Source organism: Galeopterus variegatus, unplaced genomic scaffold, assembly GCF_000696425.1.
Source record: "Galeopterus variegatus unplaced genomic scaffold, G_variegatus-3.0.2 Scaffold153, whole genome shotgun sequence".
In the NCBI taxonomy this organism is placed as follows: Eukaryota; Metazoa; Chordata; class Mammalia; order Dermoptera; family Cynocephalidae; genus Galeopterus; species Galeopterus variegatus.
The window spans coordinates 498,200-523,541 of record NW_007726264.1 but is presented as its reverse complement, the minus strand read 5'-3'; the positions used below and the strand labels follow the sequence as shown (position 1 = coordinate 523,541).

At 36.1% G+C, this 25,342-nt stretch overlaps 1 protein-coding gene across 2 annotated transcripts in view; it reads right to left on the bottom strand.

Moving 5' to 3' along the window:
• Window positions 1–25,342, bottom strand: part of RELN (reelin) — a 472,813-nt gene that overhangs the window by 199,431 nt on the left and 248,040 nt on the right. For both annotated transcript variants that reach the window (XM_008592225.1, XM_008592230.1), the window contains exon 9: window positions 2,539–2,635. In XM_008592225.1, the coding sequence (XP_008590447.1) occupies window positions 2,539–2,635 (97 nt within the window). The remainder of the gene's footprint in view (window positions 1–2,538; window positions 2,636–25,342) is intronic.

Here is a 25,342-nt window from a genome sequence, read left to right as displayed (position 1 = left end):
GTAAAGAAATAATCGAAGAGAAAATGGCACACACTGCCACGGCTTGTGTAAAAAATCAAAGTGTACCCAGCACAACTTTTTGCACATGGTAAACATTCAATCTGAAATAGTTTACTCAATAATAGGAAAAAAAAAACAAAACAAAATTAAAATTATGATCTGAATGTTGATTCTGACTTGAAATATGCACCAATTAGAGGCCATTGTCTGAGATATGTTTAATAACCAGTCTTTATGTAATAACTATTTTATTTCTAGTAACCAGACACATTTTCATATGTTTAGTCTATATGAAATATGAGATTTACCATGAGAATTAAATGCTCTCATTTATAATTCCTTATAATTTCATGCAAATCAACCTTTAAAAATATGACATAATTTAATATGATTTTTATATTATACCTGTTAGAATTTAGGCCTGTCTGCTATAGAATAAAATATTTTTATTAAACATTTTATTCTACCAAAGTAGAAACCTGCTGTAGTAAAAATGATTGCTTCAGCCAAGATTAAAAGTGCAACTAAAATGCAAACTAGTGGTGCCCTGGGCTTGCTATAAATCAGTTTTGAAAGGACAAGAGAAAAGCCATATTTCTCATCACCAAGGAAGCACATATACATCCGTAGAATTGTCAGCACAGGTTATGGATTGTGTACTTTACCTTTGGAGGTGATCAATTCTCTTTTCTTTTAAAATATTGCATGATGACTATGTTTTTAACTTCAAAAAGAGTTTAAACTGATAGAGACAAAATATTTTGGTTTTAGGTAGTGATTGGAAATATGTTTACTTTGATCACCAATGGTAAGAGAAATTTGCATTAGTAAGTGTGATGATTTGGGACATAGCCTAAAATTAAGTAAGTCCCATGTAGTAAAAAAATAAATGAACTCAGCTGAATGCTATCTTTAAATGTTGTAGTTAAATATGTAGTTTTATTTTTTGTCATATCAAAAGCCTATAGCTGTTTTCCAGCAAGAAATATGTACTTAAATTTGTACTTAAATTTACATAAACTATGACATATAAGATACAAGAAAGAAAAAAAATAGATATGAGTAAAATTTCCAATACTTATGCTGCCTTGCTTAAAGGCATTTATAAAGTACATAATATAAATGTATTTTCATAATAACTACTAGAAATTAGAAAGAATACCAAAATGTTCTGTTATAAAATTGGCACAGCATGTCAGAGCTCAGCTTGTACCAAGTGTCTATAAATTATTAGATTTTGTCCTGCTACAGAGGGAGACAATCTATCAAAATCAATGAGTTAGAATCACTTCTCTCAGTTTTTCATTAGGGCACAGCTTAGACTTGTGAAGTTTTTATTTATTTATTTAAATACTACTAGAAACTGGACAAATGGTTTAGTATTAATGACTAAAAACCTAATATTTATCCTGCTTCCCTAAATAAATCACAGTTATTTTAATATCGAATTATAGTAAGGAAAATAGCTTGAGGAAAAAAGAAAACTGCCATAAAGCTGATGGAAAATACTCTCCTTAAGTTATCCTGATTTAAGAACTAAACCAATTATAACAATCACTTTATAAATGTTCAAGGTATTTTTTCTTTTTTTTTTTTTTCCTTTTTGTCATTTTTTCATGACCGGCAATGGATCGCAACCCTCAGTGTCGCACCCACACCGGACCGGGACCGGCAATGGGATTGCAACCCTCGATGTTGCACCCACACCTCGCCCAGCCAGTGAGCGGCTGGGCTGTATGTGGGATCCGAACCCTCGGCGGGAGCGCCACCGTGCTCCCCAGTGGCGCACTGTAGCAGTGCGCCACCGGGCCGGCCCAAAGGTATTTTTTCTTTTAAATATCTTATACTTGAAATTGAGCATCCCTTTTGAATTTTATTTTACAACTTAAACTGCAGAAATGGTACGCATAATTTTAGTTTTGCTAATGTAACTAAATATCTTCTATATAAATGAGTTTCTTTTTCCTCAAGCATCCTACCTCATTTTCTTATCAAGATTTTTTTATTAAAGAAAATGTAACATATGATTACAAGTCTCACCACAATTATGATAATAGAATTTTAGAACTGGCCTTAGGGAAGTTAGAAGGGAGATGACAGAACTAGAGATTAGATGCAAAAGTCCCAGTGGTCATTAACTCAATGTCATCACAGACTGGAAGGGATTTAGGTGGTCATCTGATATATTCCCAGGCCCATAAGCCAGGCAAGAGCTAGGCCACCTAGAGCGATAAGTGGTGATTTTATTTTATGGAGGATACTATCATAAAGGTTATGATTCCAAATGAACTTTTATCAAAAACAGTTTTGTTATAAGTACTAATGGCAATAGGAAGTTCTTAATGGAAAAATGACACTTTTAACAATATCTTCTTCAAGTATGGCAGGTCATAATATGTGTACCTGTGTAATTCAATGTAATTAACAACCAGAGTACTTTTAACCTGGAAGAAAAAGTCAATGGGAGAATGAAGGTAAATAGGGAGTAGAATGCTATTTACATAAGAATTTATGAAAATACTTTAAATTCTAACAAACCTAATTTTCTCAAGCTGAATCCAGTCCAATGTATTATTCTTGGCATATGACACGGTGATGCTGGGATCTGAATAACTGAAGCGGCATGAACCTGACCCTGTAAATATCAATAACAGTACATTTCAAAGTTTAAAAACAATGTGATTACATATTATCCTTCCTGATTAAATATTATAGGTAATTTTCTAAATATTTTTCTTATAATTTCCTTATTTTTCTATGTTGAAATTTCCTGTGATCTGTTCTCATAAGTATTATTTGATGATCTTAAGAACCAGAAAAAAAGGTAAAAAAAGTAAATCGCAGATTTCTTTAGAGGTACATGAACTAATAAATTAAATTATAAAATAAACAGTTCTATGCCAAGAAATATCTAAGTGTTATAGAATGACTAATAATGCTATTATGATTCTTGCAAGTTAATAACAATTAATAGTGATTGCATTAAATAGTACATAAGTCATTAAATTGAGGAATAAAAACACCATTCTCTTTTTTTTCCCTTGACTACATAAATTTTTATTGAGGTATCAGTATGTAACAGTTGAAGTAACAACTTGCATAGGTGTTTAGTAAATGAACGATTTTAAACCTAGCCATTTAATATGCCAACTGTATTTTTGGCACAAATGATTTGTCTGTTCAGTGACAAATTCTCATTGCATTTCACTATCAGCTGTCCCAGATGACTTCTTTTCTGAAATTTAAGAAAAATTTGAAAATAGAGGTCCCTTTCAAGCTTATACTTATAGATGATCACTGGTGGTGAGCAAAATTTTACATGATATTATCTTTTACTAAGATTTCAATCTGCAAATGAACCCACTTTAAAAAAAGGGATGAATTATCTTTCAGTGGTTAACACTGAGCTTAAGACTTTATATAGCCAACCTACAGAGGTTAGTGTATTCTCTCCCTTCTAAATAAGATTAAGTTAGCAGCAGTAGGACTTTAAAAAGATCTAGTAAGACCATCAGAGAAGAGCAAAAACAGTGACTCACACTGTATTTTTAATAAAATTCAAGTTTAGATCATTTTTAATGTTCTTTAAAAAATGCTGGGGCCCAGTGTGTATCTAAGAGCCTCCTAGTAGTCACATAATCCTAGCAAGAATAAGTAATCCAGGCTTTAGTTATTTAGAAACAAAGATGCTAGACATATAGCCCAGTTGCCAATTTTGAATAAGTATCTTCTCTGCCCTATGCAACTGTTTCTCTTCAAGACTTTTATTCCTATGAACAAAAATCTGAAGATATACAAAGCTTTAAGAGATATAATGTTATTAGACATATACAATGAACTTATACCCCAAGATAAAATGTATTTGTTTGACATCATAAAATGCTGGTTTGCTAAAATCAAAATTTTTTATGACTGCTTTATTAGAATCTGTATAAAACTGTTTGCTGCCAAGCAAATCATTATTATAAGTCCCAACCATCAATTTTTTCATGTCCATACTTCCATAGTTCACTTAAATATACTATTTGTAAATCTGCCGTTTTCATCTACATACAGTTTGACTAAGTCAAATAAAGAACAATTATTAAAACTTAATAAATTTTTATGTGAAGTTCTATTAACCAAAGTAATATCTTTTCTGACTCCTGTAACATAACAATTGAGGAATAAAAATACCATTCTCCTTCAGTGTATGTGTTATGTAAATGATGAGACAGTATGTGAGGAACTATTGGAAAGAAAATTCAAGTACTAGGTAGAGGAGAACTATTATAGATGTAACCGACATTATTCTACTATAGTCCAACATTCGAGATTTAAAATAGAGATGTTTTGTCCCATTGTAAACATTGAAGATTATTTCTCATTATTATTTTCAATATTAGAAATATGAACACCAAAGAAAATTTTAAAACTGATAAGAATTTGTTTTTACATGTTCAATGAATTCATATAATAAAGCATAGTATGACTGTAATTTCAAAGATCTCAGAATACCCAAAACAGCCATGAAACATTTGCTAGAAGTTTATTGTAACTGATACAGGAGAATTTTTAATACTACGTTAAAAACAAATGAACCAAAAGAAAAAGAAATAGTGCAATTTATGTTTAGCTTTCACCCATCTGCTAGAACAGCCTCAGTTTCAGCAAGTGGCATCTGTTGACAGTTTTACATTTTAATGCTCGGGGGTTCCAAGCTTTAATCAGACTCATTTATTTTATTTCAGTGGTGTTTAGCACAAAACCAGTTAGTCTGCAATTGCCAAAGCTGGCAAAGTGCTAAAAAGCCAAACAGGAGTTTTCCCAGATTTATTGTCACAGCCAAAATGTAGGTGAAAAAACATGAGAAGAAGAGGGTATTCAAAGAAAAGCTACCCAGCAACCCTGATCTCAAATGGAAACCTACCTTATGCCATTTTAATAATTGCTAAATTCTACCTTTCATAAGCAGCTGCTTAAAATAAACATCAAACTGTGTGGCTGGAAATGGAAACGAGCAGGATTACGTGGGACAAACTTCAACACAAACAAGAAAGAAGTCTGGCAGGGAATCTGTTATTTCAAAAGAAAGATCAAATTAGCCTAAAGAATTTAAGTGTTACTTATGTGCTTCCTTTATGTCTTATACACACTAAGTACTTGAAAGCAAATGTATAAGGCCAATCTCTGAAAAAGGAAAGGATAGAACAAATGATAACCAAAAATGTTACTTACATAATGCAATTTCTTGCAAATTGTTTACAAATTGAGAAGAGAGGAGGAAAGCTGATATACATCAAAATAAAAAGGTGTCCAAATATGGCCTTGATGACAAATATGACTTCTCTCCTATTTTCTTATGCTACTATCTCAGTGTTTTTAGATTCAGTTTATTATGCACCTATAAAACACAAAGACACCTGGCAGATGACTCACTTTTCCTCAGTTACTTAGTTATTAAGTTCTCTCATATCTAAAACATTAATTATATTTTTTAATCCATTTCTTCCTCATCATTGTCAAGGGATCCTCATTAGCTCTTGTCAGATCTCTACAATAGTGATTAGTTGGTTTCCTTGTCTCCTGCCTCACTTGTTGTATTAGTCCGTTTCTGTCGCTTATAACAAAATACCTGGAACTGGGTGATTTATAAGAAAATGAAATTTATTGCTTACAGTTTCTGAGGCTGGGAAGTCCAAAGTCCATCTGGTGGTGGCAACAGTGACCCAGGGGTCTCACATTGCAAGATGGTGGAAGCAGAGAGAGCAGAGAGAGAGAGATCCTCCTCTTAAAGCTCTCAGAACCACGCCCCTGACCACAATTTTTAATCCATTCCCTACTGCATGGTCCTACAATCCAATCACCTCTTCAAGGCTCCACCTTTCAATTACCATAATAGGATTTCCCATCTTCTTAACAGTCACAGTGGGGGCTAAGTTTCTAATACATAAAACTGGGGGGATACAATTCAAGTTTTGATGAGTTTTGGGGGAACACAATTCAATCCACTACACCTGTCCTCACCCAGCTACACTGTGCTCTTCCCACAAGTGAATTGAATCATGTTATCTCCCTGTTTATAATTCTTCAACAGTTCCTCAGATTCCTTCAGGATAAAGTTGCACCTCCACCCCTAGAGGGGTAAAGGTGCACCCTTCCTGAAGGTCAAATTCTACCCTGAGGAATAGAATTGGCACAGGGTTATCTTTTAAAGGGTTCCTACATTTTAAAAAAATGGCCCAAAAGGCAAAGGGACTCCAACAGAGGGGTGAACAACTGGAAGACCACGAATGGGGTTCAGGGTATGAATGCTCAGCCAGAGGAGAGGCAGTGTCCATGCTGAAGGAAGTGAGGTGGGAGGTCCAGCTGGAAGAAGCCCACCCCAAGAGAACCACTCACCTTTGGATATCTGCTTCACTCAGAGGCCAACTCCCACCAAACTATTCTTACAAATGGCACCAGCTCAATGGACAAATTGTTTCTGACTCCCACCCAGAGTGTAGCTGTATAACTGGATGAAATTTTTCTTCACATAAACCTTCCCAAATTGCACCCCTGTCATATCGATTTTGATCAGTAGAATAAGGTTTGGACTTGCCCAGACTGAAAATGGTTGATTGCCTCTGCTGGGGGTGAGGGGAGGAAAGAGTTAGTCATTGTTCACTTCTTTCTCGCGTACCCAGTGCCTATCGCCTCTCCGGACTCCCTGTAACCAGATGCTGTGGTGCAGAGTTGTCACATCCCTCAAGGCACCTCTTATGAAGTAAGAAGACTATTTTATAAGCAGATACCACCAGTAACCTCTTTATTTCCCTGCTTAAATCAAATATATTTAATTGCCAAAGCTGAAATTTAAAACCGGAAAGGAAAGACAATCCCAAATGTCAAATACAAAGTATCCTCTCATTTGCAGATTTGTTTTCCCTCCTTCAGATTACTTCCCATGTAATCCTTCACTCTGAAGTAGCTATTTTGCACGGATTTTTAAGGGATTTTTAAAGGATTGTTGAAGAAGGGAAGATACTTGAGAACAATGGTCATCAAAATATGGTCTGAGAGGCATTGATGGACTTGTATTGGTCTAAAAATTCAAGCACTTTCTTTGGTTCTTACAGGCAAATGAGGAAAAGTCCATATATTTTCATTTGTACATGGGTACAAAGTGATTATGAATTCCTAAAGTTTGGTATTAATGAACACAATTAGCAAACTTCTAGAATTTACTGACTCCAATGCAATGTTGCACATACATTACTGCCCACAGTTTTGGAGAGGACAGGGTATTTTGTGTGACAGATATCTCATCAGTGTTATTTCCAGTTGGTTTTGGTTGTCAATTCTTGATTTAAATTGACAAATAAATGGATAAATGATAAAGATAAACCTACAGCCATTTACAGCAACTGTCATTTACACTATCATTGGTTGTTTAGTCGACCCTCTAGTATATAATGATGGATATGTTTAGCAACAACATTTCTGGCCTACTACTGTATTATAGTTTGCCCTGTGGTTTAGGACATATGTGCACTGTAACATAAATATAAGCCATCTCTTCTCTACTAAAGCAGATGTCTACATAAACTAAAACTCTAAAACTATCTTGCAACAAAACAACACTTCATTTTTCATTGATGATGTCCTGATTTTGTGCCTATGAGTTTCTGCTATTTAAATAACTTGCTTTGGGGCCGGCCCGGTGGCGCACTGCTACAGTGCGCCGCTTGGGAGCACAGCGGCGCTCCCGCCGAGGGTTCGGATCCCACATACAGACCGGTTCCCGCTCACTGGCTGAGCAAGGTGCGGGCGCAACACCGAGGGTTGCAATCCCGTTGCCGGTCCCGGTCTGGTACGGGCGCAACACTGAGGGTTGCGATCCGTTGCCGGACACCAAAAAGGAAAAAATAAATAAATAAATAAATAAATAAATAAATAAATAACTTGCTTTGTATCATCAAGTTAAGTATAACAACACTGGGTTATTTTTTAAATTTCTCAGCATTTTAACATAAAATCATATGTCTAAGTTCATTTTTATTAACAATGCAATGCATATAATTAAAAAAACCAGAAACACACAGATTATAATGCCCTCATCTTTTCACCCACAAATCTACACATTCTAGGCTCTCTATCCATCTGTACGAGTGTTTTCTGCCTTCCTCCTATTATAGTGGATAAAGTATTTCTGTTCAAATCAAAAGCTAATCTTCTGATGTAGTCCAGATCCCATCTCCTCATGCTTCTGGAGATTTCTCCTCTCTTTCTGCTGCATCATAAATTTCTCCCCGTGAATTTCCAGGATAACTCCTATGATCATATAAACATCATACAAAGATACAAAGCATCTCTCATCTTAAAAAACAAAAACTTTCTTGATGTCACACTCTCACCTTCTGCTCCTTCCCATCCTATTTTTGCTCCCCCTTACAGCAAACTTCTCAAGAGGGTTGGTTGACTAGTTATCGCCTCTACTTCCTCATGTCCTATTCCCCTTTCCCCTCTCCATCCAGATATCTTCTCTCAAGCATTCCATTGAAATTGCTCCTAGTTAGTCAGTCCCCAGGTCACTGGGGAGACCATGTCACCAAATCAATGGATCACTTCCCCAAATTCAGGTTACTTGACCTCTCAGCAGAATTTGTCACAATCTGATACTTCTTGGATGCTTTCTTCTCTTGGCTTCTACCATCTTCTTGATATTTCTCCTGCTTTGTGGCCACTGCTTCTCAGTCTCCTTTAATGCCCTTTATGTCTTGCCCTCAAATTTTTTTATTATAGTAATTTTATTTTATTTTTAATTGACATGTAATAATTATATAGATTTATGGAGTACAATGTGATGCTATTATACATGTATACATTGTGGAATGATTAACTCAGGCTAATTAATATATCCATCACCCCACATACTTATCATTTCTTTGTGGTGAGAACATTTAAAGTCTACTCTTTAGTTAATGCTCTGTAATAGATCACTAGAACTTATTCCTACTGTCTAGCCAAGATTTTGTATCCTTTGAGTAACATCTCCCCTTTCCCAGTCCACTTTCCTCCCCCCCAGCCTCTGGTAACAACCATTCTGTTCTCTATTAGACTTAAATTATTTTAATGCCCTTCTCTTCTCTTATCTACACTGCCCCCTTTGGTGATCTTACCCACTTTCAAGACTTAAAATAACATCTGTACCAGATAATATCCAGGTTTATATTGCCCATGAAATTCACACCTACACATTCAACTGCCACTGGCCATCTCTAATGGACATCTCAATCTGAGTAAGTCAAAATTAGAAGAATTGGTTTTCCACCAACCAAATATTCTGTTGTGTCTTTTCATTTCAAAAGACACTACCCAAGATTGAATAAACAAACAAACCAAAAAAATCCTAAGACATTTTTATGTTTAGGAAGAAATCTAGCAAAAATTCAACCTTATAGAAATATGTTTTTCTAATTTATGAAGTGATAGATTAATGAGAAAATCTTTGATGGTAGTGCATCTTAAAATGCATCACACAGCCTTAAACAGATCTTATTTAATTTTTCTCTTATGAGGGAAGTCTACCTGATAATGAAAATGCTTGTTAGTACTATGGATGACTCTATATAATTTTTTACCTCACTTTTTACAGTGAAATTCTCTCTGATATAAGATATCTTCTAGAGAGGCAGTACATGTAGGGGTTAGGAGAGTGGACAGAAAGACTGGCTGCCAGGGTTGCAATATGGGCTTTGACACTTCTTAGCTCTATGACCTTGGGCTAGTCACTCTTTCTGTGTCCCAGTATCTGCCTTTGTCAAATGTGAACAATAATAGAAACTACTTCATAGAATCATTGTGAAGATTAAGGAATTAACACATGAAAAGTACCTAGAAAAGAGTTCTTTGCCTACACTATTTAATAAATTTTAGCTAAAATTCAATATTTTAAAATTTCATCTCATAAATTCGCTTATCCTAGAAAAAGAAGGAAATGCCTGACTGTGTTTGTTCATGGACTAAATATTAAATTTAACTACTGCTTATCAAAAAATATACAGTGTTTTTTTTTCCATATAGTTTCTTTTACTTTGGGCTATCTCTCTTCTCTTCAGTGAAAATACTATAAATTTGAAAGGAAATGAAAACTGACTGAGACCCAAATGAGTAACCTACCTGTTTGTTAGCATCACTGATGAACGTGTTAATGGGGGAGAGGAGTCAACTTGTGAAAAAAAGGAGATGCTGTGAGAGTAGGACACTAAGACAAACCAGGATAAACAGATACATTTCATAAGGTCTATACAATTGATAGAATGGAGTTGAAAATTTAATTTTGCAGTTCCTAGCAGCCAAAGAGAAAAGAAAATCTGATTAGTTAGAATTTTATTAGCAGCCGTCAAGAAAAAAAATTCCAGTAACTCAAGAGAACAATTATAGCTTCTGTGAACAGGGAGGTACTACTATAAGCATTCCTACTTTACAAGTGAGAAAACTGATGGAAAAGGGGTTATGAAATTTACTCAAGGCCTCACTTACCAACAAATGGGATTCAGAATTGAGCACACCAGATCCATGCTTCTGACCACTTCACCACCAGGTACTGCTTCAGGTGCACAAAAGACCTTTGTTTGTTTTTTTGTTTTTTAAGTAATTTTACATTTTCACAAGGCCAGAACTTATTGGGACAGGTTTCCGTGCTTCTTCTTCTACTCAGGCCCGTGACTTAAAGCCATAATGGACTTGTTCTTGATAAAGAGAGAAAAACCTAAAGGACTGAACCACCTGTAAACACCCTGATAGTCATGACCTCAGCTCTCTCTCTTTCACCATAGGAAAAGATCTCAGTGAAAGCATACCAAAAAGAAATACCATGTTTACTTGAGCATCAGTTTCTCATCACGTTCCCTGCACATTCCTTTCTTTTCCCTGTGCTTGCAGCCAACCACCCAAAACCTGTGGACCCTCCCCCTGTATATTTGTTAAATTTATACCTTTCCTTTACCTCGACCACCACCCCCTTAGACCATCTTTCACTCATATCAATGTCATAACCTCCAAACTGGGCTCTCAGAACAAGCATACAAACGGCAAACCTTCTAAAGAATTTCTTAATTCATCATTTGCTTGAAAAAAATCTATGGAAAGCCATTAAAAAAAATTTTTTTTAAATCACTGAATTCCAGAGGCTTCTGGTGAAGAAGGCAGAATAGATAGTCCCCAGTGTTACTCTCTCCTACAGCTCAACCAGTTTACAAATATTAAAAAGCAACGACAGCCAAGCTGGGATTGCTAGAGCTCAGAGGAAAAGGAAGAGAGACGTATGGAGTTCATGCAGGCAGGAGAAGCTACCAAAACATCAGTCCGTATGGCTCTTATGCTGGCTATTCCTCCCACTGGGTGAACTCTCTTACACAATTCAGGCTTCTGCTCAATGGCTACACCCTCAGAGGTCTTATAATGGCCACCTTTAATAAAATGCTACCCTCATCACTCTCTGACCCCTGGTTTATTTTCTTCATTGCACTTATTACTTCCTGACATATTCATTTGTTTGATGGTTGCCTCCTCCCACCAGAATATCAGTTTTACTAGAGCAAAGATTTTGTTTTGCAAATCCTGTCTCTAAGTGCCTTGAGAGCTGCTTGACACAGAAGAGGAGCTCAATGAATACTTGTTGAATGAATGAATGAAATAAGTCTTTCCTAGACTTAGTCAGTTAAACTCTAGGAAGACAGTCTTTTGAAAATACAACAATACTATTAATTATTATTATTACTGGCTCCTTTATAGCACCTTTTTCCAGCAGGATAGGGACATGGGCAGTTTATACTCTCACTCCACTAGCATAGAGACTGATGCTTTTCTAGGAAGAACCAGAGGAACAGCATGTTCGCATCTCTCACGCTGGCACTGAGGACCTTCTGGGCAATATCACATGGTTCTGCTAATGCTGCATTTCTGTTCCTCTATTTAATATCGTTCCCTGGTGACAAAATAAACTACAAGTATAAATTGACTACAGTTGGTTAAATAAAGATATGGCAACTACTCTGATATTTCTTGTGGGGGCTGCCTGAACTAAAACAGACAACATCACAACCATGTTTTCAGACAAAATGCATTCCCGGTTAACCCCTGGTTCACTCTTGTCACCCAGTTCCAGGACTTAGGACCACAGAGGAGGAAATTTATGAATGAAGATGAACACTCTTACTCGACAAATGAGTTGCCAGGTGTCCAGACAGGCTCCATCACTTACCCAGCATTTTGTAAGGAATTCAATTAGAGAGAGAAAACTATAAGATCTGATTCCCAATACAGTGCTCTTTCCCCTCTCCCCATTCATACCAACAGTAAAAGTTGTTTGTCAATCTGTATGAGTCATAAAGTCACATAAACATGCTGTAGAATATTCTGAAGGTTAAAAAAAAATCCATGGCTTAAACTGAATAAAAAGTATTATTTTGCATTAACGAGTATTACTTATTGGGAATCAGAAGTGGATTTACCACAAAGCTGAAGAAGCAGATGAAGCTTAAGCTTCAGTGCCCTCACTTGTATGAACACCTTCTAAGGCTCTGGGAGAAGCTCCAGCAATGTGTTCACATGACCATGTTTTATAACTCTTGCAATTGGTTAAAATCCTGTCTCCATTCTGACCACTCCCTCCCTCATGTTCCCCCTCGAGAGGCCATGGCTGTTTTTGGGATTCAGCTAAGGAGAAGCTAAGTTGGAGGTACATTTATTTTCGATTAGCATGATATGGTTATGTAGTTTACTTCTATTTTACAGCATAGTCATTATCAGCATAAAAAGAGCTTCCAGAAACTTCTACTGCCCACTGTGCTGATGCATCCAGCATCATGACTCAGGGACAATGATGACACACTGTTAATAAGTGACATCAATTCAAAGAGCAGTTAAGATTAGTCACTGCACAAAGGAAGTTAAAATGTCCTGAAATATAAATAAGATAGAGATTTTTCCAATTTGATAATGATTCTAAAAATGTAAATGATGTTACCAATAAGGAGTTGCAAAGGTAAACTATCAAAAATAAAAAACAAATTTTGATCCACCAAGTTAGAGACAGAATTACCTTTCTATTCTCTCTATAGAAAACATTACATTAAGTTCTGCTCTGATCTTCATGATTTCTTTCCGTCTGCTAACTTTGGGTTTGGATTGTTCTTGTTTTTCTAGTTCTTTAAGGTTAAGTATTAGGTTGTTCACTTGCCATCTTTCCATTCTTCTGAAGTAAGCATTTAATGCAATAAATTTCCCCCTTAGTACTGCTTTTGCTGTATCCCACAGGTTTTGGTATGATGTATTATTGTTGTTATTAGTTTCAATAAATTTTTTGATTTCCTGTTTGATTTCTTCTTGGACCCATATGTCATTAAGTAGAATGCTGTTTAATTTCCATGTGTTTGTATAGTTTCCAGAATTTCGTTTGTTATTGATTTCTAGTTTTAATCCATTGTGGTCTGAAAAAATACATGGGATAATTCCAAATTTTTTGGCATCCCTGGGATGAATCCCACTTGATCGTGGTGAATAATTTTACGTATGTGTTGCTGTATTCGCTTAGCTAGTATTTTAGAGGATTTTTGCATCTGTATTCATCAAAGATATTGGCCTGTAGTTTTCTTTTTTAGTTGTATCTTTACCTGGTTTTGGTATCAGGATGATGTTTGCTTCATAGAATGAGTTTGGGAGATCAGTGTCTGTTCCAATCTTTTGGAATAGTTTGTAAAGAATCAGTGTCAATTCCTCTTTGAATGTTTGGTAAAATTCTGCTGTGAACCCACGTGGTCCTGGGCTTTTCTTTGTTGGGAGTCTTCTGATAACAGCTTCAATCTCCTTTTTTGTTATTGGTCTGTTCATATTTTCTACACCTCTTGGCTCAGTTTTGATAGCTTGTGTGTGTTCAGAAATTTATCCATTTCCTCCAGATTTTCAAATTTGTTGGCATACAGTTGTTTATAGTAGTCTCAGATGATTCCTTGTATTTCAGATGTATCAGTTGTAATATCACCTTTTTCATTTCTAATTTTTGTTATTTGGATCTTCTCTCTTCGTTTTTTAGTTAGCCGTGCTAATGGTTTGTCAATTTTATTTATCTTTCCAAAAAACCAACCTTTTGATTTGTTGATCTTTTCTGTTGTTTTTTGGGTTTCAATTTCATTAAGTTCTGCTGTGATCTTAATGGTTTCTTTCCATCTGCTAACTTTAGGTTTAGATTGTTCTTGTTTTTCTAGTTCTTTATGCTGAAGTGTTAGGTTGTTCACTTGCCTCTTTCCATTCTTCTGAAGTAAACATTTAATGTGATAAATTTCCTCCTCACTACTGCTTTTGCAGTATCCCACAGGTTTTGGAATGATTTGTCATTATTTTCATTAGTTTCAATAAATTTTTTGATTTCCTGTTTGATTTCTTCTAGGACCCATATGTCATTAAGTAGAATGCTGTTTAATTTCCATGTGTTTGTATAGTTTCCAGGATTTCGTTTGTTATTAATTTCTAATTTTAATCCATTGTGGTCTGAAAAAATACATGGGGTAATTCCAGTTGTTTTGAATTTGTTGAGACTTGATTTGTGACCTAACATGTAATCTATCCTGGAGAAGGATCCATGTCCTGAGGAGAAGAATGAATATTCTGAGGTTGTTGGATTGAATGTTCTGTAGGTATCTGCAAAGTCCAATTGGTCTAGTATGTCATTTATATCTTGTGTTTGTCTACTGATTCTTTACCTAGATGATATTGACAGTGGGGTGTTCAGGTCCCCTGCTATTATGGTATTAGTGTCTATTTCCTTCTTTAGGTCTAAAAGACTGTAGTGTCTATTTCCTTCCTTAGGTCTAACAGAGTTTGTTTTATAAATCTGGCTGCTCTGACATTGGGTGTGTATATATTTATGATTGTTATGTATTCTTGATGGATCAATCTTTTTCTCATTATGTAGTGGCCCTCATTATCTCTTTTCATGGTTTTTAGTTTAGAGTCTATTTTATCAGATATAAGAATAGCTACTCCAGCTCGTTTTTCATTTCTGTTTGCGTGGTAAATCTTTTTCCATCCTTTCACTCTTAGTGTATGTGAGTCTTTATAGGTGAGGTGGGTCTCTTGAAGGCAGCATATAGTTGGGTCCTCCTTTGCAGCCTCTACGGAAAATGGTATGGAGGTTCCTCAAACAATTGCAGATAGCTCTATATGACCCAGCTATCCCACTACTGGGAATATACCCATAGGAATGGAAATAATCAAGTCAAAGGTATACCTGTTCTCCAGTGTTCATTGCAGCACTCTTTACAATAGCTAAGAGTTGGAACCAGCACAAATGTCCATCATCAGGTGAGTGGACACGGAAAATGTGGTATATCTACACAATGGAATACTGCTCTGGTATAAAAAAGAATGAAATACTGCCATTTGCAACAACATAGATGGACCTAGACAGAATTATATTAAGTGAAACTACTCAGGCACAGAAAGAGAAATATCACATGTTCTCACTTATTTGTGGGAGCTAAAAATAAATAAATAAATAAATACATAAACAACGGGGGGAGGGAAGAAGACACAACAATTACATTTCCTTGAAGTTGATACGACAAGCGAACAGAAAGGACATTGTTGGGACGGAGGGGGGAGAGGGTGGAAGGAGGGAGGTTTCGGTAATGGGCCACAATAATCAACCACATTGTATATAGACAAAATAAAAAAAAAAAAACTAAAAAAAAAAATGAAAACATTACAAAATTGTTGTCATATGAAGAAGCAATTTAAGAATATGCAGCCAAAAAAATGTAAGGAAGAAAGTATTATAGGGCATTACAGTTAGTTAACAGAGATGTTGTATTGTTGTATTTCTTGATTTTGTGATGTTTGTGGTATTGGCTTCTAAAATTTTGTAATTTGTTGTGATTTCCTTTCCCATTCTAAATAAAGATTTGCATTTGTACCTAATTTTGAATGTATAACTTTGTATTTTTTTCTTTAGAGAGACCCAAACCTCACCCAAATTGTATAAGCTTCAAAGTGGACTCTCAAAACCTGGACCCACCCCTGTCCCAAGCATGCACTGAATGTGAGTTTCTGTATTTCACAAGTGTCTTCAATCACAGGTCCCAGAGCACAGGAATCCAGATCACAAAGTCCATTCTCCATTTTGCTTAGCATGGCACAATCATGCAATGAATATATCTTAATATCAGGACAACAATAAAGAGAATAAGAAGTTATGATTTTTGAAATTCTTTTCTTCTCTATTACAGCAGGTTTGGCTCAATTAAAATATTCTTAGAAGGAAATGAATACATTACAAGTGGATTAGGATTGATGAAATGACTTTTAAGTAATTGTTTGTTTATACAAGAAACATGCCATTCAGTTTTAAACTGTGTTGGAGATGAACCTGAATGAAACCTACACTGGCCCTCATGAACCTCAGGAGTTTGATAAAAGGCAGAGAGAGCCTGTAACTTCCAGGCTTGCTAACAGGAGTGTTTCTGCAGGGTGCCGGCTGGGAGAATCCTAAGAGGCATAGAGTTTTTAAATCTCAAGAATATACAAGCACATTAACAACTAGTGATTATGTGCTAATCAAATGAAACCCATATTCAGTATATCAAAAATCTGTTCATTGTGCAATAATCTATTTACCATAATATACATGTATGGAGGAAATTGCAAATACTTCCTAGAGGCAGGAAGTTTCCAAAATTCACAAATAAAGTTCTTCCTTTCTTCCCATTCTGTCTGGTTGGTTGGCATAAAAATAAACAACTTAAAGAACACCTTGATTTGATATAAAATTAAAGCCATTTAAAAATAGAAATATTAGTAACTTCTACTGAAAATTGAAGAGTTATTTCCTTCCTTGGAATAATAGCTATACAGGTCCATAATCCCTTGAGGTTAGAATTACAGGATTCAAAGAACTTAATTAGTTTACAGATTTTGGAAGGGTAATATGGTGCATATACCATTTATTATGCAAAGTCTGGGGCAACATCTTATAATCAAACATATTAATATTTCTGCAGTGAAATGTGTGAAGATTCACATAAGTCACAGAAATAAAGATTATAAGTAGCCTTAAATCATTTCAAGTCAGGTCTTGTCACCAAATGAATTCAGGTCATGTCAGGCTCTGCCACCACATAAATTAAAAAAAAAAAATTTGGCTTGTGGTTTTTCTGAGTTTTTTGTAATAAGGCATTACAGATTAGGGACTGTGAGCCTACGTTTCCCATATCCCTCTCTATTTCTTTTTACTTTTATAGTAGAAGGATAAATCAGTTGGTGTTTAGTCTCTCAAGGCCTGGATAGTTTTCTTATTCGGGTATGCCCTTCTGTACTAATCCCAGGACTTTTCAAAGTAAATCAGAGCAGAACATAACTGAAGGACTGACTGTCCTCTTGGGGATCGGTAGTGGCTGCTGGGAGCAGCCTCTTTCCCCAAAGCTCTGCCATTAAAAACAAGCTGCCTTTTCAAATGCAGCACAGTGCCACAGAAAGAGAAGAGAAATGGTCTCACAGAATTTACACACGGGGAAAATCACTGCCAGAAATCATGCTTAGATAGCATATCGGGGCCCATAAATACCGAAGGCTCAAGGAGTGTCTGGACAGAACCCTGTTGAGGATTCTTGCAGCACAAGTGCTGCCACTGAATTACTCCAAACTCAGACTTCAGAGACCAGCAGGGCTCTAGGAGCTGCATGTAAACAACAGCATTTGATGTAAGAAGATCGTAAAGTTATGGAATGGATGCAATCTGGCTACTTAGAACTCTCTGCTACAAACTGGAACAAATCTTAGCAGGATCAACACATTTTCAAGATAGATAAATGGAGCACAGGACCATTAACTTGAGATGTAGTGAGTGGAAAGAGAGAAAGAGATGAATGGGGAACCTTTAGGGAAGCTTTTAAAAAACCAGACACTGTCACTCCCAGGGGACATTACATTTTACTCAAGGCTAGAACATTCAAGAAAGAGACTTGCTTTATTCTACAATGAAATGCCAAAAATATGATGAGCAATATGAAGATATTGTTATAATAAGCAGTTCTCACAATTACCTTTTTTTTTTAACCTAAGAGCAATTTTTAAGGTGAATACTATTTACTAGAGAGAAAATACCCTACTCCTAAATATCCAGAAACACAGTTAAACCTAATTTTCTGCTTTGCAATTCATTTTCTTCAAAATAATTCTGCCCTGTCTAATGTCTCTCTCAGATTTTCTTCAATATCTTTGATTCTTTTTTCTTTTTTCTTGTCTTTTTGTGTTATTTCAATCAGTCCATCTTCAAGTTCAGAGGTTTTCTCTTCAACTTCCACTATCCTGCTGGTTAAACTCTCCGTTGTGTTTTTTATTTCACTGAATAACTACTTCACTTCGGCAAGTATATGGTGCATATACCATTTATTATGCAAAGTCTGGGGCAACATCTTATAATCAAACATATTAATATTTCTGCAGTGAAATGTGTGAAGATTCACATAAGTCACAGAAATAAAGATTATAAGTAGCCTTAAATCATTTCAAGTCAGGTCTTGTCACCAAATGAATTCAGGTCATGTCAGGCTCTGCCACCACATAAATTAAAAAAAAAAAATTTGGCTTGTGGTTTTTCTGAGTTTTTTGTAATAAGGCATTACAGATTAGGGACTGTGAGCCTACGTTTCCCATATCCCTCTCTATTTCTTTTTACTTTTATAGTAGAAGGATAAATCAGTTGGTGTTTAGTCTCTCAAGGCCTGGATAGTTTTCTTATTCGGGTATGCCCTTCTGTACTAATCCCAGGACTTTTCAAAGTAAATCAGAGCAGAACATAACTGAAGGACTGACTGTCCTCTTGGGGATCGGTAGTGGCTGCTGGGAGCAGCCTCTTTCCCCAAAGCTCTGCCATTAAAAACAAGCTGCCTTTTCAAATGCAGCACAGTGCCACAGAAAGAGAAGAGAAATGGTCTCACAGAATTTACACACGGGGAAAATCACTGCCAGAAATCATGCTTAGATAGCATATCGGGGCCCATAAATACCGAAGGCTCAAGGAGTGTCTGGACAGAACCCTGTTGAGGATTCTTGCAGCACAAGTGCTGCCACTGAATTACTCCAAACTCAGACTTCAGAGACCAGCAGGGCTCTAGGAGCTGCATGTAAACAACAGCATTTGATGTAAGAAGATCGTAAAGTTATGGAATGGATGCAATCTGGCTACTTAGAACTCTCTGCTACAAACTGGAACAAATCTTAGCAGGATCAACACATTTTCAAGATAGATAAATGGAGCACAGGACCATTAACTTGAGATGTAGTGAGTGGAAAGAGAGAAAGAGATGAATGGGGAACCTTTAGGGAAGCTTTTAAAAAACCAGACACTGTCACTCCCAGGGGACATTACATTTTACTCAAGGCTAGAACATTCAAGAAAGAGACTTGCTTTATTCTACAATGAAATGCCAAAAATATGATGAGCAATATGAAGATATTGTTATAATAAGCAGTTCTCACAATTACCTTTTTTTTTTAACCTAAGAGCAATTTTTAAGGTGAATACTATTTACTAGAGAGAAAATACCCTACTCCTAAATATCCAGAAACACAGTTAAACCTAATTTTCTGCTTTGCAATTCATTTTCTTCAAAATAATTCTGCCCAGGGCCGGCCCGGTGGCGCACTGCTATAGTGCGCCGCTTGGGAAGCGTGGCGGTGCTCCCGCCGAGGGTTCGGATCCCACATACAGACCGGTTCCTGCTCACTGGCTGAGCGAGGTGTGGGAGCAACACCGAGGGCTGCAATCCCGTTGCCGGTCCCGGTCCGGTGCGGGGGCGACACTGAGGGTTGCGATCCGTTGCCAGACACAGAAAAAGACAAAAAAAAAAAAAAAATTCTGCCTGAAATAAGACCATTCTTATCCAAATGATCAATATTTTGATAGTTCTACAAACTTCCGTTAAATATTTCATTGTGGTCAGCTGATCATGTGTATTTTTTCAGTAACGACATAGAACAATGATTATATTACCCTTCGGTTTTTACTTCCTTCTTTACTGAGTCTGTCAGAAAAATCCAAAAGAATTAGCTCTCTTGGCCATGGCATCAAAATAATCTACTGTAAGTAAAGCAACATCTTGATATTAAGAACTAACTTCTGAGTAGTACCTGAAATACAACTCCCAATTTTAAGCACATAATGCTGTAATTTCCAGGATAACCAGTTTAATGTTTCTTACCTCTCATGTTTTATTCCTATTCTAGTACAAAAACCTATACTTCATGAGATTTTATGTATCTGTGCATACTGTTTTATAATGAGACATATCTATATAAGTTTGCCCCATTGATTTGTAAATTTTATTAAATATATAATGAAGTTTGTTCTCTAGCAGTGAGCTAGTTTCTTGACTGGTACTATTCAAAGCAAATTATTTTTCATTTCTCATATTATCTTACTGCACATCAATCATCCACAGAGTACTCTGGATTGCAGAGTTCAAGTCAAGGGAGGAAAATATACCTGGGAAGATGAGAATCTGGTCCTAAGTGGGCTATTTTACCAATTGCCAGATCACGGGTAAAATAAATGAACGAGGAATGGCTACATAGGGAATGCTGTTGTTGGTTGAGCCAACAGCCTCCCCCAGCTCCTGGTAGGTGTGCCCTTAGCTGTGGACTCATGTCCACATGAGTCTGACTGAGCACACAGAGAAACGGCAGCTCATGACTTATTGAAGTTCAAGGGCCTTAGCCAAAGGGGCAGCAGTTTGATTCATGGGTAAAAAAGCGAGGCAGGAAAAAATGGTTACTGTATTGGATAATGCTTTGTGGCAGCCTAGGCGGGAAGTGCCCTGGGGCTTCTTCGTCCCAAATGACAGGGATGGGAATTGTGACTGAAAGGAGTTCACAGATATTACTATAATTAAGAACAGTTCCATTCTGCATGAGAGAAACTCCTCAAGTTACTCTTGGATCTGTCAAGAGCAAATGAATTTAATTTTGGTAAAATATGGTGACAGAAGTTGAGATAAATCATTATTTTATTAACAGAAATTGTTAATTTAGAGAAATGAATATATTCAAATCTTTGGTCACCTGAATTACCAATTAAACAATTATTTCAATATGAAGATCTAGAGTTTATATCTATAACTCTGTTTTGCCCACCAAAAAATATCTCTGGGGAAATTTAGCATATTTTTAACTGAGGAAACATATTTCAAAGACAGTGTTGTAAGAGGGACCATTGTATGAAAGTAAAATTTGCATTTTAAGTATGTACTAAAACCCTAAGATTAAGAGAGGTCAAATAAAGTAGAACAATAAAATAAATAAATATCCTAAAAAATTTTCTTTGCTTACACAAAAACATTCTTCCTTTAAACTTGAAAGACCTTTTTTCAAAACTATAGAAAGAGAACCAAGTTTTAAAAGCAACTGTTCTCTACCATCTGTTTTATATTCCTTTATTTTTAAAATGAAACTATTAGTGATAATTTCTATTTTGACTGACTTATTAGTGAATAGGCTGTTGGATTTGCAAACCTTTCTTTCTGGAGAAATGTGACAGTATGTGATTTATTGTACTTAATATTTTTCCCCTTAGTCACTTCTCTGCCTGAAATTCCCAAACCTCGTTAGGGGACTTCTTCCAGTTTATGGCAGATGGACAATGACCACAGGATATAAAATGAACAGCTGTCCTCCTCCCCTTTTGTGCCTTTCTCCCTTCAAGTCCTATCCCCATTTCCTCACTTCCAAAATATCTGTATTACTTCATTGTCACTGCACCCCTATCATAAGGGAGACAGGCATCGACTCTCTCCCAATTTGTGGAATGTCATGCCATCTTCCAACCACTTTCAAGTGCTCACCCTGTGCAAGTTTCCTCCCAAGCCCACAGTAGAGAACTTTTTCCAGAGCCTTTGTCGGGGGAAACACAAGGAAGACAAATGCAAAATGTGTCAGGCTTTGCCAGGTTCCCTGCCAGGCAGTCTTCCTTTCCCCAGGGCCCACATAACCTATGCTTGAGTGCTCATGCCCCACCTATTTTCTAGGAGGACTAATCCCCACCTTGGGCAGCAAGTGCTAGGTGCCTCCTCTCCCCACCCCTAGAAACCTAGAGACTCATCCTTGTTGCTGTCTGGCTCTGACCTTGGTCCCTAGTTCTTAGAATAGCCCCTTCCTTGTTCTCCCTGCAGGGTACAATCCCCCTAACCATCATTGTGACACTGAGTCTAAGGAATGGTACCACGCCTGCTCTTGTTAGTCTCCCACCCAAATGATGAAGTCCTGCCTCTGAACTGCCCTCTTCCCTGGACTTACCAACAATCTCATTTTCACTGTCTTCTATGGTCTGCATCCCTTAATCCATGTTTACTGCCTTACTTGGTTTCTTCTCACATGAGGACTTTTTTTGCAACCACCTTTTTGGTAATAAACTTCTTGAAGACTGAGGCAGTGTCTTAGGTTTTGCTTTCTCCACAGTGGAGGTAGACACATTGTGTTATAGGAGAGTACTTCAAAAAGTTCGTAAAAAATAGAAGTAAAAGATAATACTAATATTCCCTTGAGTGTAATACACATCCTAAAGTTCCCTCTGATAGAAGAGTCCTTGATCAAGAGTTCTTGATTAACTGATAAGGAAATGGAAATTGCTGGCTCAGATTAAGTCCTAATTTTGCCCATGGATTTCACTCAGCATACTCCCCTGCCTTAGATGCCAAGACTGGGTATAGTATTGAGCACTAATGTGGAACAGCACTAAATTCCTTTCCTAATGTACAGATTTAATTCAATTCAGTTCATATTTATTTAGTTCTAGTTGTGAGCAAAATTCTGCCCTACATACAGAGAGGGACACTAGTACATTCTTTAGTCCTCAGAGAATATCTAAGCTATAAAGGGTGAAAGTGGATGTGCAGAAATGTCCAGTGTATATAAATCAAAGTAAAGTGTAGTTGGTGTCATAAAATAAATTCAGAAGAAGTGAAGGTTAGAAATATCAGGTGGGAACACTGGGATGAGTTTTTATGGAGGAGTGGTATTTGAGAGAGACCATTTGGTCTATATCAATGATCAATTTTTTCTCATCCTGTAGTTCACTGCTGTATCCTTTCTACTAGAAGAATCTCCAATAAATATTAATAGAAAATATTTATGAATGAATTACTGATATTTATTTTTAAAGCCTCATCAGGTGAATGACAAATTGAGTATTTCAAAAGAAAAAGGGCATAGTATCTACTTTCAAACTGTGTATTTTAATTCATATAATCTTTTATTTAGTTATGAGTCCTAATCATTCAAAGACACTTATAATTACCCTCAACAATATTTGCCAGAACGTCATGCTTAGTAGAATTTTACAGCATTTCAGAATGTTCCCTTTTATTACTTAAAATAAGACTTAGGACTTTGGGGTGAGGCAAATTTGAAACACAGCCATGTGCTTCATGAAGATGTTTCAGCCAACATTGGATGGTATATATGACAGTGGTCCCATAAGATTATAATACCATATTTTTACTGTACCTTTTCTATGTTTCGATACACAATACTTCCCACTGTGCTTCAATTACCTACAGTATTTAGTACAACATACTGTATAGGTTTTTAGCCTAGCAGCAATAGGCTATACCATATAGCCCAGGTGTGTAGCAGGCTATACCATCTAGGTTTGTGTAAGTGCACTCTGTGAGGTTCGCACAATGACAGAATTGTCTGAGGATGCATTTCTCAGAATGTATCCCCACTGTTAAGTGACACGTGAATGTACATATAAAGTTTATTAAAACTAATCTTTTAAAATATACATTCCCTAAAAAGGAATAGGTCAACTCTGGGATGAAGAAGCAGGATACTCTGAATCATAATCAGTTTCACATCTTTATTTACTAAATTTAGATAACATAGAAGTCTTCCATATATAGATATTTCAGTTTTTTGTGTGTTAATATAGATCTTTGAAGATCTGAAAAATCAAGTCTTAAACAAATCTTACAAATAAAACATTTATTTAGCCTTATAAAGCATATGTATTAAATTCATTTTGCCATTAAAATTTCCAAAACTTCTGCTTTTGATTTATATTTGTTTCAAGCTCGGGTCACCAGAGATTTTATTAGTCTCATACTTACAGATTTCCATGTATCAGAGGAGGTTTTCTCTATTTCATAATAAATTTCATAAGGTCTTACTAAATTACCATGGAGACTGACTCTTGAAAAAAAATGAGAATTGTATTTGAAATATATTTCAGTAAGTTCACTCAGGAAATGAGCAATATTTCACACCTAGGTATGGAGGGCTCAATTTCTCCTCCTCCTGAATTACCTGTTCTAAATGAGTTGAGAGAGAGTTTCTCTACTGAATCAAGTTCTGAGTAATTAAGATGTTTATGAATTAGCCTCAAGGGAAAAACTAACTGCTTCTCTTAGGCTGAATGAAATATAACACTTTTTACAAGTGACATTTTGAAGAAAAATAATACCAGATCTCTCCTCTTTTACAAAGTAATCTTTCAGTTCAGCTGAGTACCTCAAACTTTTGTAATTTTCCAGTTTTTATTTTTCAGAAGACACTCATAGAAATTAAGTAACTCTCATTTCAGAGGCTCTTTGCACATGTGGTACAGAAAGAACAATTCACGTCTAAAACATCTTCATATCTTAATATGTAAATATAAAGTATTTATGATTTAATGACTTTCCTCTGTCTTGAGATGATAACAACAAACAAAAAAGCAGTAAAACACAAACAACCCAAATCTTTGGGACAGTCATATGTTAAACCAAAGAAAAAAAGTACTAATTCTATAAATTATGAACAGATAATAGATTCTACTTAGTTCTACAATTGCATACAAACCAATACACAAATATACATTTCTGTCTACTTACTTCACTAAAAGCATACCTTATTGGGGATTCTTAGTTTCCTTCTGGGTCATTTTTTTTTCCATTTATTGAGGTCCTCAGATCACCTCCCCCAGACCTTTGCTTGGCATGAAAAGTCTACATCACACCATTTTAGTACCCGGCTACATACTATTACGGATGTCTCTGTAGTGGTTACTTGTCACTCTGGCAAGAAATACTTATGAGCATCTACTTATTGTGAGTTCCTGGGCTAGGGGCTGAGGATACCATAATGGACAAGGCAGATTTGTTTCCCAAGCCAAACTATGTGTTCTTCATGGCATCTATTTTTAAATGCTTTATCTTTAATCCTCATTTGGTTAAAGAATCCTATTAATCTGAAGAAAGAGCTGGGCTAAATTAAACAAGCATATTATTTTGCTCATTTTTTTTTTCCTTTTTGTCTTTTTTCGTGACCGGCAACGGATCGCAACCCTCAG